The sequence below is a fragment of the Alosa pseudoharengus genome, unplaced genomic scaffold (assembly GCF_046254945.1).
Source record: "Alosa pseudoharengus isolate Yale_2024_CS ecotype anadromous, Long Island Sound unplaced genomic scaffold, YU_APseudo_1.1 YU_APseudo_1.1_scf_2, whole genome shotgun sequence".
Lineage (NCBI taxonomy): Eukaryota > Metazoa > Chordata > Actinopteri > Clupeiformes > Clupeidae > Alosa > Alosa pseudoharengus.
The window spans coordinates 5,172,040-5,184,989 of NW_027468663.1; the positions used below are offsets into that span (position 1 = coordinate 5,172,040).

Here is a 12,950-nt window from a genome sequence, read left to right on the forward strand (position 1 = left end):
AGCCAATTCCCCTCTAAACATAGTAGGCTAGGCTAATGACAGTGATTTTGGAAAATGTATTAATCTTTTCAGCTTTCTTCTGACATAATGTCTCTTTATGATATAAGCACATTAATCCCCCCCCCCCCAACAAAACCACTTATTCTATAAATAAAAAATAACCTATATAGCTGATATGGTGAAAAAGTAAAGAGCGGTCACAAAATATTAGGATAAAGGTGAAAATAATGCCTAAGCAATTGTTCATAAACACGGCGGGCGTAGACTACCTGTTTACTGGCTTTAATAAAATATTGGTGGTGGTCCGAGCATGAGCCCATCATCTTTTCTTTCCCTGTTTAACTGTCCTGCAATCGGTTGAATGGGACTCGACTATACATGCCTTGGAAATCTGTTTCGCGCTAGTACAATATGGCCACGAAGTAACAAATCCTTACGCTCCACCCAGCACAATATATAGTATATATTAACACTCAGTCAACATATACTAAACAATATGGGCTTGACGCAAAGTTCTGGTGTGCCAGAGGGTGGGACAGATGGATACCATGTTCATGGGGTAAGTTTTGCAGCCTAATGTTACACATGAAGTATAGATGGTAGAAGTCAGTGACTTAGCGAGCTAGCATATTATGTAGAATAGTAGCATGCAAGCTGAATGCCAGCTGGAAAGCTAAGCAAGCGCAATAGGTTTGCTTACGTGGAGTATAATGCTGTTTCTATGAATGGAGTGCGGTTTCTGAGTCTGAAGGGAAGCCTTCGGCGACTTAAAAGGCATCGTTGCTCATTAAATCCGGTTAAATTGGGTTCTATCCAATACCAAGAGGATAGAGCTGTCAAACGTTCTCAGAATGCGTGTCCCCAGTGTAGTAAAATAAATGACTTATTAAAGACCGTTCATCACTTCGTTCAGAATTTCACTTGTTAGAATTATTGGGAATCATTTTAGCAATGGCTGAGTGCATGAACTTTTTGCGGTGACATTATGTAACTCCAGATGCTTGCCTCAAGGAACAACTTGTTCCCAAACACAAAGTTTACAACATTACAGTACGTTTGTTCATCATTACAATTTCACAGCTAAATGTGAATTATATTTTGTGTCGCACGCATAATGTATGTAATATATTCCCAACCCTTATTTTTATTTTTTGTAGATCCAGCAGAGTTCACCAGCAGAGAAAGCTGGTTTGGAACCCTTCTTTGATTTCATCTTGTCAATTGGCAACACCCGACTGGTAAGTTTATTAGAAATCAGTAGATGAAATCTAGATCTTGTTTACCTAGGACTGATCTGTTACAGCACGCAGATAGTCAGACATTGACCAGATTCTTGGATGCTAACCCTGTGTTCCTTTGTGTTCATTAAGCCCACTGGAATGAGCTGTCCACAGCAATCTGCCATGCTGATCTTGGCTCTCTCTGCATAGCTTTTGCCAATCTTTAGTCTTTCATCTTCTTTCAAAAATGTGCCTGTATTTAACATATTCTTAATGTAGATGAATATATTTACTGTCGCCTATTGTCTCTGCTTACTTCCGGAATGCTCTATTACCTGTCTGTTGATTATTAGGTGGCATAGATAACCTAACTTGAGATAATAAACATGAGGTAACATGGGAGTACATTATGATGTACAAGTAATACAAGTATTACATGCAACTAATAGCTTCTTCTGGCACATCCAGAACCAAGAAAATGAAATGCTGAAGGACCTCCTGAAGGCCAACGTGGAGAAGCCGGTCAGGATGGAAGTGTACAGCACCAAGTCCATGAAGGTCCGGGAGTTGGAGGTGGTTCCCAGCAACATGTGGGGTGGACAGGGCCTGTTGGGGGCCAGTGTCCGCTTCTGCAGCTTCCAGGGGGCGAACGAAAACGTCTGGCATGTCCTGGTAATCTTGTCTGCTGGAGATAGTTTTACTCTGTGGAATATGGCTGTTTGGAGAGTGGAGAGTGATTCAGCAAGGATTTTTTTTAATAACATTTTAACTTTGTGTTTAGGACGTGGATGCAAACTCCCCCGCAGCGTTAGCTGGCCTGCACCCTCACTCGGATTATATTGTTGGGGCAGACCAAGTCTTGCAAGATGTAAGTATATTATTTACATACAGTGGGTTGCATAAGTATTCACCCCCATGCTAAAGTTGACTAAAAAGAGGGGGGGAAAAAATCTTTTTTGGAAATTGATCTCAATGCCTTAACTAAATAAAAAAGAGGAAAACTCCAACCTTTAAGGACACCAGTTTTCTTTGTGAATGAATAATGTATCGTAAATAAATAGATGTTCTTCAATAAAATACAGGGTGCATAAGTATATACCCCCCTATGTTAAATTCCCATAGAGGCAGGGAGCCACTGTATGCTAAGTCCTGTAGTTCACTCAAAGTGTGATGACAAAGATACTGGTTAAACAACATTGACATACTAAAAGAGACAGTCATTTAGGATAATAGAGCAGTATTTCTTAAGTCTGTTGGAGATGTAGTTTTGATTGTTGGGGGTTTTCTCTCTTTCTTGTCTCTCCAGTCTGAGGACTTCTTCTCATTGATTGAGGCCCATGAGGGAAAGCCTTTGAAGCTGCTCGTTTACAATACTGAGACTGATGCCTGTAGGGAGGTGGTGGTCACGCCCAATGGAGCCTGGGGTGGAGAGGGCAGGTATGACGTGGCACCTGCCATTTTTTAGTCACACTCTTTTACAATGCATAGTGAGAGTGTTGAATTGAAAGATGAGAAGTGTGGTTCTGATGTAAACATACACTATTTTTTTTTTTTTGATGTTTCATTTTTATGCCTTTATATTCCTAAGGTCTACTGACTGCGATGAAATCTTACCCTACCTCTTAAAACCTCAGCTTAATCATTCCTCTAAATAGAAATAGATTACATTTGCCTAACTGGGAAACAAGCCAACACACACATACACACCAGGGTATAATGTAACATTCAAGAACTATTTGTGCTCTATAGTGCATCCTAGTGGACAAATAATGTACTTGCACCTTTAATACATTAATTTGATTAATAATTTTATTGAAATGGTCATCATAATTTCAATCAGCTTTAACCTATTTATTGCTTGAAACTAAGCAATAATTAACAAAAGAAGCTTTTATTTTTCTGTTTAATTTATGTTGTCAGTTTGCTCATAGCCAAATCTGCATGAGGGAAAAGTACATGGAAGCAAATTATATATATATATATTTTTTTTTGCATTTGGAGTGATGTAGATGTATCACTTCAAAATTTTGAAGCCCTCTGTTTACTGGCCCTCAGTCTAGGTTGTGGCATTGGATATGGCTACCTGCACCGGATCCCTGCTCGTCCCAGCAGCCCACAGCCAACAGCCTCCCCATCTGTGGAGGAGACCCCAGCTTCTGAGGTTCCCACAAACGGATACACAGAGGTATATGATTTTAAGAGTCAGCGTCTAAAATTTCAGTGCATGTAACAACCATAAAACAAAGATAGTTTTTCTTTCCATGTGTTTTTTTTTGTATGTTGTTAGATCTCACATAATTTTACTTAGTTTTAAATAACATTAATAAAAGTCCAAGTTACTTTAATGATGGCTCAAGTGCTCACAAATACCACTGGAATGCTTTTGAATGTAAGCGGTAACTGATTCTCTTGTGCAGGTCCCTCTGATGGCAGCCTCTGGCTTGTCAGACAAGTCTGAGGACCGCTGCTTTCCTGATCAGGACACGCCATTGCCCCCGCCTATTCAGAGGGTCATGGATCCAGGTGACACCCACATGCATCAATTTCTCAAACATTTTGCACATCAATAAGACCAATCACATGGTATACTTTGGAAGTGCCTTTTGATCCAACAGTGTGAGATTTCTTCCAGACATTTAGTGTAATCCAGCCTTTCACAGCAGTCTGAGCTGCTTGAGTGGATTAAAGGGTGAAGTGACATGTCTGTCCTGCAGGGTTCTCAGATCAGTCAGAGGTGGCCTTCAACTCAGAGGTGTCAGATGTGGCCGATCGCCTGGACGTGTCGGTGTCTTCCATTGACATGACCAACACATCCCTGGCTGTGCGTGAGGAGAAAGACAGCGACATATCTGGCATAGGTGTGTTGAGCAGAAGATGTTTGTTTTCTTCTAAATTCCTTAATGTACTCATTTTGTTAGTGAAGATTGTCATTCGCTGGAAAAATGTATGTTGGCAGTTTTGGTATTTGTGTGTTGTTGGGCACTCTTTACTGTACTTTAATGTGTATTCAGTGGTGTTCGCACATGGCTGTAATTGTGGGTAACCTTTTTTCTTGTTTCCTCTTATAATACCTTCGCTCACTGCCATGCACAACTGAAAGGCTGAGGAAGTCATTTGTCCCCAGGGCCATTGAACTGTTTAATGCTTCACTAAAGGGAAGAGGAGAGATAGACTTCTCTGCTTAGTCTGTCTGCCTCTCCACCCTTTCCATGTTTGAGTACTGACTGCCCACTACTGCTTTACTACTGTTTTACTACTGTTTTACTAATGTCCACAGCCTAATGTTTTTACTACTGTTTTCCTGCTACACTGTTTTTCATGCTATATTAGCACACATGATCAATGGCTTCTGCTACAATACTGAATGGCTGTAACCCTATTACCTTAACCTGTTCTTGCACTGACATAGTTTTTTATAGTTTTTTATATTACCTTGTCTACATTATACTTTACTCTCCTATTTGTCCATATTATTTATGCTGGTCTCTAGACCTTATTATTGCACTGTTGCACTGTTGGACTACTTTTTGCACCTTCACCACGATACTCACTCTCTTGAGCACCTTACCATACACACAGAACTACAGGACTACTGTTGGACTACTTTTGCACCTTCACCATGACACTCACTCTCTTGAGCACCTCACCATGCACACAGAACTACAGGCCCTGTCACTACAAGCGTCTCATGCTTGATCACCCTCAAGCACACTGGATTTTTTACATTTAATTTATATAGTATATTTAGTATTTAGTTTTGTTAATTTTTTTTATCTCCTACTGTCTCTATTGTACAGTGGAGTTTGGTTATATGTTTATACTTTAACTTATATTTACCATTTCTGCATCTATCTATCTATCTATCTATCTACCTGCAACAGAGGAGCTGAGTGATGGTGAGGATCCAGCCTCTGAAAGCCAGACTGATCCACAGCCCCAAGAGCTGAGCCCAGAGCCAGTCTCAGAACCAGTCCCAGATATCATCTCCCTGTCGCCCATCAAGCCAGAGGCAGAGGATACTACAGCTCCCATCAGCCCCTCCCCTGCCCCCCTAATCCCCTCCACCCCACCTTCCAGCTTCTCCCCTCTGCCGCTGGACGCCTCCATCCCCCCCGTCGACATTGCATCTCTGCTGGGCAACCCCTCTCTGTCGCCCCTTGACCCCACCGTCCCGCCCATAGACATCTCCTCTCTCCTCATCGACCCCGCTGTCCTGCCTCTCGAGGCCGCTGCCGTGGCCTCCGCCCCGCCTGCTCAGACTCCCTTGCTGCTTTCGGACATCGCAGCAGATCAGCCAATCAGTGAGCTTGGTGTGGGCGACACTCAGCTTGAAGCTGCTGGCTTGCAGGAGACGTTACCTGACCCACAGTTTTTGGGTACCACGGACGATGAGGTTAGTGGAGAGACCAAAGAGATGGACTCCGCTGCCCAGTAGTGTCAGCTGTCACCCATCGCTGCCAAACCTCCTGTGTTTACGTAAACTGCATTACAATCAACACTTAGCTGTCACAAGGGCTGAGATGGAGTTACAGTAGTCAATGATGTTACAGAACGATGGATGTTATAAAATTATATAATGTTTTTGTTTTTAATTGTTAAAAATGTAATCGGAGAGCAGGTCATATCACAAATTATTATTCATCATTATATCTTTACCAACAGTAGAAAACAGAGTGTCTCATAGCAATCATATTATGAGACTGTATGCAAGTCACAACTTTTTCCTTTTCTATTATACAAATGGGAGGGAAATGGTCTTTCTTTATTGTGCTTGTTTGGAAAGTGAATGCTTTTTAAAAAAAATAGACATATTTTTTGCTAATTCAATTGTATGTAATAGATTTTATACTTTAAATCTTCCTGATTAGTTACAACACTACCTTTTAACTTATGCTATTTCGACCTCAGTTGGAACTTTTTGCATTGCGAAAATGCATCGTAGAGTTGGTTGTGAGGGAAATTAGTATGTTTGTGTAATAGCAATAATTTACCAATATTTTAATTGTTCTATTAGCTTATTGTCTTCTATTAGCAGGCTGTTATATCACTCTAAAAGGCAATCACTCAATTTTGCTGGTGTTTTTAATGAAAATGACTGATGTGGAGTGGCATATGTTGGCCTGTGTTAAGAATTCTTAAAAAATTAATTAGTAGATTAAATGAAACCAACATGTCTTATTCCACTGTTGAGTACTGGTCACTGAAATCACTTCCGGATAATGCAATTGTCTTTGTCTTAGATTTGTTTGGTTAGTTATGCTATATATGTTGTGATCCATGAAAGGAATCATTGCTTTGTTCTAGTCGATGAATTCGAATTTCACATTTCGTTTGCCCTATTTCTTTAAACTGTGCTAACTCTTTCTTGGGAGGAAAGGCTTGTATTAGCCTTTTACATGCATTCAAAACTATGTGAAGGTGACTTCCAATAATCCGGCTTTTGGTCCATGCACTTTACAAGGATAGTTTCATGATGTTCAGGCATCTGGGCTCAGATGACTTTAGGCTTCAAGTAATGACAAAATAATTATGCAAATAGACTGAATTGAAGTTTGTGTAAAACTTCATTTTTAGGGCGAAATTATCTCTACACACAAGAGCCAACACAGATGTCCAATTTATGTTCGAGTTTTTGTGTTTTATCTGTTAAAAAAAGCCACACTAAAAATGCATATTTTTAGAAATAGATTTTACTGTATGACGATGTGAATTCTGTATCGAATTTCAAACCTCTTACTGCGCTCTTATACATGGAACACAACGCCTGTGTCATGGATTTTGGATAAATACATTATCAAGGAAACACTGGAAATAAAATGAAATGTATGAAAACATTTTCTTTGGCGTGTCTTGTGTTCATTCAATTCATGGCGAATATTTGCCTTTCTTGTGTATGTTAAGCGGTGCTTCAGAAACATTTTCAAACATACCTTAGTCGCAATTCTGTGCCAGGCGAAGAATGGGAATTCATTTGTTTAAAAATGTCCAAAGGTAAAAAAAAGAAAAAAATTCATTATATTCTGTGCACAAGTGCACGCCTCTCTCCTTGTGAATGGATGGCGATGTGCAAGGCTGCATGGTGAACAACGGCGGCTTCCTCGATAGAGCTAGGCTGTCACATCTGTTACGATGCGTCGATGAGTTGAACACGGAAATAAACTGGAATTCTGACCGATTTGTTAGGCTAGATATTTTAACACGCAAAGGAATAGTTGGAGTTTCATCCAATGTCGAATTTTGCACTGTGATGAGGAAATGAAGGCAGTTATCCTCGTCATAATTACATTTTGGTTATTCAATAAGGTGAGTTTCTTTTATGTATTTATGTTGGCCTACTGGCCTTTTCATTTTCACCAAGCACGTTAAACTAACGTTGCACTTAAAAACGATGTAGTTCAAACTTCGAACATAACAGTTAAACAAAAGTTTTGCTACGATGCCATTTTTCATTGTAAATAGTGCACTGCATGTGATTGCCTCTTGAATGATGGGTTAAATGTCAGAATAGGTCTATACCAGTCAGAATTATAACCAGAATCAATGATTCAAGAAAATCCATTCGAAGTTCCTGTCAAAACATTCTCACATCTCATGGGTGCAATTGTAGCCCTATTGGGTATCCTAGTTGTGCACATTTACATGATTCAATGATAAAAAAAGAATGACTGGCTTTGGGTTTAAACAGTCTGTAGGCCTAAACTTAAATCTTCAAACCTCCCCGCCGCACAAACAATGTAGACTACCCATGATGGATACGTAGCAAAGATGTGCATAATCACACACACGCGCGCGCGCTCTTGTTTGTCGCCGCCTATTGTTAATTGTTTCAGTAGTGGACACACAGGGACAAACCACTCATTGTGATCTTTTTCGACATTACTATCTCAGCTGGGTATAAGTGGGGGTAGTTTGACCTATGAATATTCCTTGCAAATGGACCTCTGTCGTAAAACCTTTTGGTTGGCTATACATTATTACAATCATGGCATCATAGCACATTTGTTTCCAACAGTAACGTTAATAGCAAAGGCCGAATGACACATCCGTCCATTCTTTATGAGCAGTGAATTTTACTGTTCAACAAGTAAACAAAAAATGTCAGGACTAACTGAAACTATTCAATTCTTGAACGTTGGTGGGTGGTGTCAGGTCCAATCTAAGGTCTGCCTGCTTAAAATGTTCTTTCCTTTACCACAACACTACAGTGTGCAGCTGATAAAAAGTACTGCTGGTACTTTGAAGGAGGTTATCCCATCTATTTTATGTGAGTACTTCATACTTGAACTGTGCATGTAGAGTGTGACTAACAGTTTTTGGATGAGGTGAGGCATCACTGGCTTGGCATTCCTTTTTGAGTTAGGATCTGTTGCCATGACTTTGCCCATTTTGGGATTGTGGCTGGCATTAGTTTTGGGCATTGACCCAACATTGTTTGCCAAAACATTTAAACATGCCCAGCCTTTGATCAACCGCACACACAACTCATGATCCTTTTGCCATAACTACTGCGATATCTTAATTATGCCTATATCCAACAGTACATGCCCATATTTGATGGTCTTCCACATCTCACCTCACACCTCCCTTTGCGAACAGCACCTCATTTCCCAGGCAAAGACGGGTATCCCCCCCCCCCCCCTCCTCGCTTGTTTTCAACAATAAGCGTAATTTATCATGAGTTGCCTAGTATACAGAATCCCTGACAAATTGACCACAGGAGGCAAGTTGGCCAGCAGCTATTCAATCTGTTCACAAAACGTTAAATGAGATTAATGCCTCTGGAGCTCAGCTCAGTATCACCACACCTCCCTGTTTACTTGGGCTCTCTCTAGGAGCTGCAGAAGGTTTGTCATATGCTGGGCATATATTGTGTCAGGTGCCTTTTTAACGTCTTGTGTGTGTAGCTAAATGTTGCACCTGTGGAAAACCGTGTGCAGAGCAGAGACAAGCTAAGTGTTGTCTTGATTTAAGAATAGAATTGGGACCGGAGAGTCTGACTCCAGCCTTGTGAAACCTGGTGTACATGAACAGGAGATGAGTGGGCCACATGACTCCAGCCTTGTGAAACCTGGTGTACATGAACAGGAGATGAGTGGGCCAGATGGCAGGAGTCCTCTCAGCTGCTCCACAGCTGCATGTGTTCCCACTGATGCAAGTCCCGGAGAAACGGCTTTGTGTGCCATTGTTTATTACACTAGAGTTGCTGGACGCTGGATGTTGTATTGTTGACTAAATCTGCTCACATATAATGACATATATGGAGAAGTAGTAGGAGTGCTATTGGTGTCCTTCAAACCACCGACACGCTTGGCGGGGAAGAGGAAAGAAAAGAAAATTTAGGACAAAACAAGGAATTTGGACATTAAAAATCCAGGTTCAGGCACTTAGGGTTGGTTGGAAAAATAAAATGCCTTTATTATACCAAGCTATAACAAGGATTTTTTAGTCTCAATTTGTCCTCTTTTCTGGATATATTTACATACTGTACATTCCATTATATTTTACCATTAAATTCCATCATTTGTAAAAGTTGATGAAAGCACCTCAATGACCTGATTAACACTCAGATGAAATCATTAAGACTATGGAACATATTATATGGAGAAGGGCCAAACATAACGTGTTCCTTAATTTTAGCTGTAGGTCTTATGAGGACTGCTGTGATACCGAGTGCTGTGTACGAGCCCTTTCCATACAGAAAATCTGGTACTTCTGGTAAGTGATATGCAACCGATTGTCCAAAATGACAAAATATGGTTTTCTATTACCTGCATAATATAAGTCTTTAGAGAGTGACATTGAGTCAATAGTGAAACAGCAACAGTTTTATAAAATGTTTGTTTCTGACGGTGCTTGTGTTTTTTCCGGTTTGTGTTACCTTCACGTAAATTATTTCCTCCAAGCTAGAAGCATGTGAGCGCTGATTGTCTCGTCCTGTATGTCCTCCTAGGCTGCTGTTACTGCTGGCCATCCTGTTCTGCTGTGGCGTCGGCTTCTTGTTCCGCAGACGCATTTACGCCTCGGCCATTCCTGAAGAGGCCACTTTCGATGTGTCCTTCACCAGCCATCCAGTGTCAGCAACAGGCCAGTACCTAGCCTATTATGAATCATTTGACATGTATATTCCTAAACATATGCTCTTGCCGAATTTGAAGAGTTTCTAAAGTCTTGCTGATTTACTAAGCCTTAAATCAGTCAGGAGTGAAAAAACAAGTCAGTGTTTAGAGTGAACATTTCAGTTTGCGGTTTGCGCACTGATGGACCAATAGTGACTCTGAACCAGAGCCATTCCATGTCTGCACACTCATCTCACTTCCGTTGTCCCTCACCTTTCATTTTTTATCCCCAATGTAAAGTCACTCCCCACTTTTCACAGTCCAGTACTTATTTCTTTACACTTCACTGATTAGGTTTTCATTGCCCTCTGGGATTAGGTTTTCATTGCCTGGGATGTAATGGGTCACAATTAACACAGATAAAACTAATTTCTCTTTCCTTGACATTGGTATTCACCGTCACTGAAAATAATATCCTAAACTACACTTGTATTGATTATATTGATTATGATAGTGTATTGATGGTGCATTGTTTTTCTATGTGCCCCCAGCAGGGTTGCATGATACTGACCTTAACAGCTATAGAGGACCACAGGGTCTACTCTTCTCCCCCCCCTACCCAGGGCAGCCCCATGCTCTTCACCTTTCTGTCCCTTACGCTGCACCACCAGCCTATAGCAGCCAGCCGCCCCCCTCTTATGAGCAGGCAGTGAAGGACTCACAGAAGAGATAGCCCTGAGTGGAGGCTCATTGCACTCTCTCTCATGGGCCAGGCAGTAGAGAGTTCATCCAGTGGTGTGGTTGGAAGACACTTCATTTTGTTTTGTCTTGTGGACAAGGTTCTTACAAATGATTCAGAAGCAATTCAGTGTTACTAAAATTCTACAAATTACAGAACACAGTGATAAAGTTGGTCCTTCTTTCATGCAGCCTCAATTTAACATGGAAAGACATAAGACATGGCATTCTTGGGAGAACATTACTGATCATAGCCATTGTTCAACCATTGTGGGTTAACAGTATCCTTTTTAGATCATGTTAACTGTTTTGGGCATACATTCACTAATAAACGTTTTCCTTGTTGACACACACACACACACACACACACACACACACACACACACACACACACACACACACACACACACACACACACACACACACTCATATCATATAGAAAGTGGTGATGAAAATGTGTACTGTCTTGTGAAATACTTTGTGTTTCAGTGGGCTCCCTTGCCAAGTAAAAGGCCATCATCTCTCTTCTAAGATACTCCTTTGAAAGGTAACATGAAAGGATGATGATGAATGCAACCACAAGATAAATGTGGAGGTGGTGTGTGGTGGTTTAGCCCACAAGGGGTCACTGCAGATCCAGTAGCTGGGACTCTGCTTCCGTTAAACTGAATAGCACAACTCACTATTTCCTATTTTCCAAAGCTTTTGTGTCTAGTTTTGTTTGAAAACAATGGACTGTAGATTTGCCGTAAAGGACGTGCCATTAAATATGTGTGGTTATACACTGTGTTGGCAGATTTCAGAGTTCATTAAACAAACTTCAGTGTACCCTTTAGACAATAAATTAATAGAGATTAGTAATATTTATTAATAAACAATTAAACTATATTCAGCATGTGAATAGATGTCGTTATGTTGCCCTACAGCCTGGTATCCTGGGGAACTATTTTGTCTAACAAATGCCCATTTGAGGATAACAAAACCTCAAAATGCACAGCTGCATGTGCAAAGACCGAAATCCTGCTTATATGGTATCCTATGGTATCTGGGCAGAATCATTTTTTTTTCATTTTACTTCTTGTGGAATATGTTGTTTTAGTGAGATACAGTAAATAAATAGAACTTCAACCATGTTATCTAATAACACCTTAAAATGTTATACTATACTACAATAGTGGATCATGTGTAGCAGTATCTTTGAAACAGAAATATATGCTGAGCAGTCTTTATTATTTCCTGCTGTCATGCTTTGTGATTATTTCCCTAGTAAATAGTAGAATGTGTAGGGTAGCTGGGCATAATTAGAAGCTAAGATCCATAAGAATTGCCTACCATGACTAAAGAAGAACGCTAAGTGAAAACATTATTTCAACTTCAACTCAAATACACTTTTTTTGCGATGTTCCTTCATGAGCCAGTGGCACATCTTTAGCAGTCTCTGTGGTTCGGTCATGAGGTGATAATCTGATCTATTCTAACTGACAGTGGCTGTGCACGGAGTCGTTCAACGCCATCTTGTCCACTCCGGTGTGAAGTGATTAGCTCAGCAGAACACACCTGCTGTAGTTTCTTGTGGTATTCCTGGTGAGTTGGACTGTGCGGTTTGACACTCTTACTCACACACTGATTTATGATCACTCGGATCAAGCAACTACACGGGCAGGAGAGATAAGGAGTGGCATCTCCCGATAGATTTCATCTCAACAACACATTAAAGACAGTGTAGTATGTCATTTTTGTGAAATTCAGTAGGTGGAAATGTAACATTTGGAACCACTGATTTGGCCTGTTAGCATCCTGAGATGAGTAAGCCTCCCCAATCATGAAGGGCGATTGAAAGAGGCAGACTGACCCTGCCATGCCCTTCGGCACGTTATGACTTATTTATATGGCAGACCTCATAAAAGTTTGAGTATTCTCTGGCTAATGTTGCATA

The 12,950-nt window shown here is 40.6% G+C and overlaps 2 protein-coding genes across 2 annotated transcripts; both read left to right on the forward strand.

The window, feature by feature from the left end:
• Positions 1-407: 407 nt before the first annotated feature.
• Positions 408-6,112, forward strand: gorasp1a (golgi reassembly stacking protein 1a). The gene is made up of 9 exons (XM_076293465.1): positions 408-559; positions 1,158-1,238; positions 1,689-1,892; positions 2,002-2,088; positions 2,527-2,657; positions 3,276-3,405; positions 3,638-3,743; positions 3,935-4,078; positions 5,102-6,112. The coding sequence occupies exons 1-9, from the start codon at positions 497-499 to the stop codon at positions 5,653-5,655; spliced, it is 1,500 nt and encodes a 499-aa protein (XP_076149580.1). The 5' UTR covers positions 408-496; the 3' UTR covers positions 5,656-6,112.
• Positions 6,113-7,360: 1,248 nt separating this feature from the next.
• On the forward strand, positions 7,361-11,796 carry vopp1a (VOPP1 WW domain binding protein a). The gene is made up of 5 exons (XM_076296012.1): positions 7,361-7,523; positions 8,426-8,484; positions 9,858-9,935; positions 10,171-10,378; positions 10,791-11,796. The coding sequence occupies exons 1-5, from the start codon at positions 7,476-7,478 to the stop codon at positions 11,007-11,009; spliced, it is 612 nt and encodes a 203-aa protein (XP_076152127.1). The 5' UTR covers positions 7,361-7,475; the 3' UTR covers positions 11,010-11,796.
• The last annotated feature ends 1,154 nt before the right edge of the window (positions 11,797-12,950 follow it).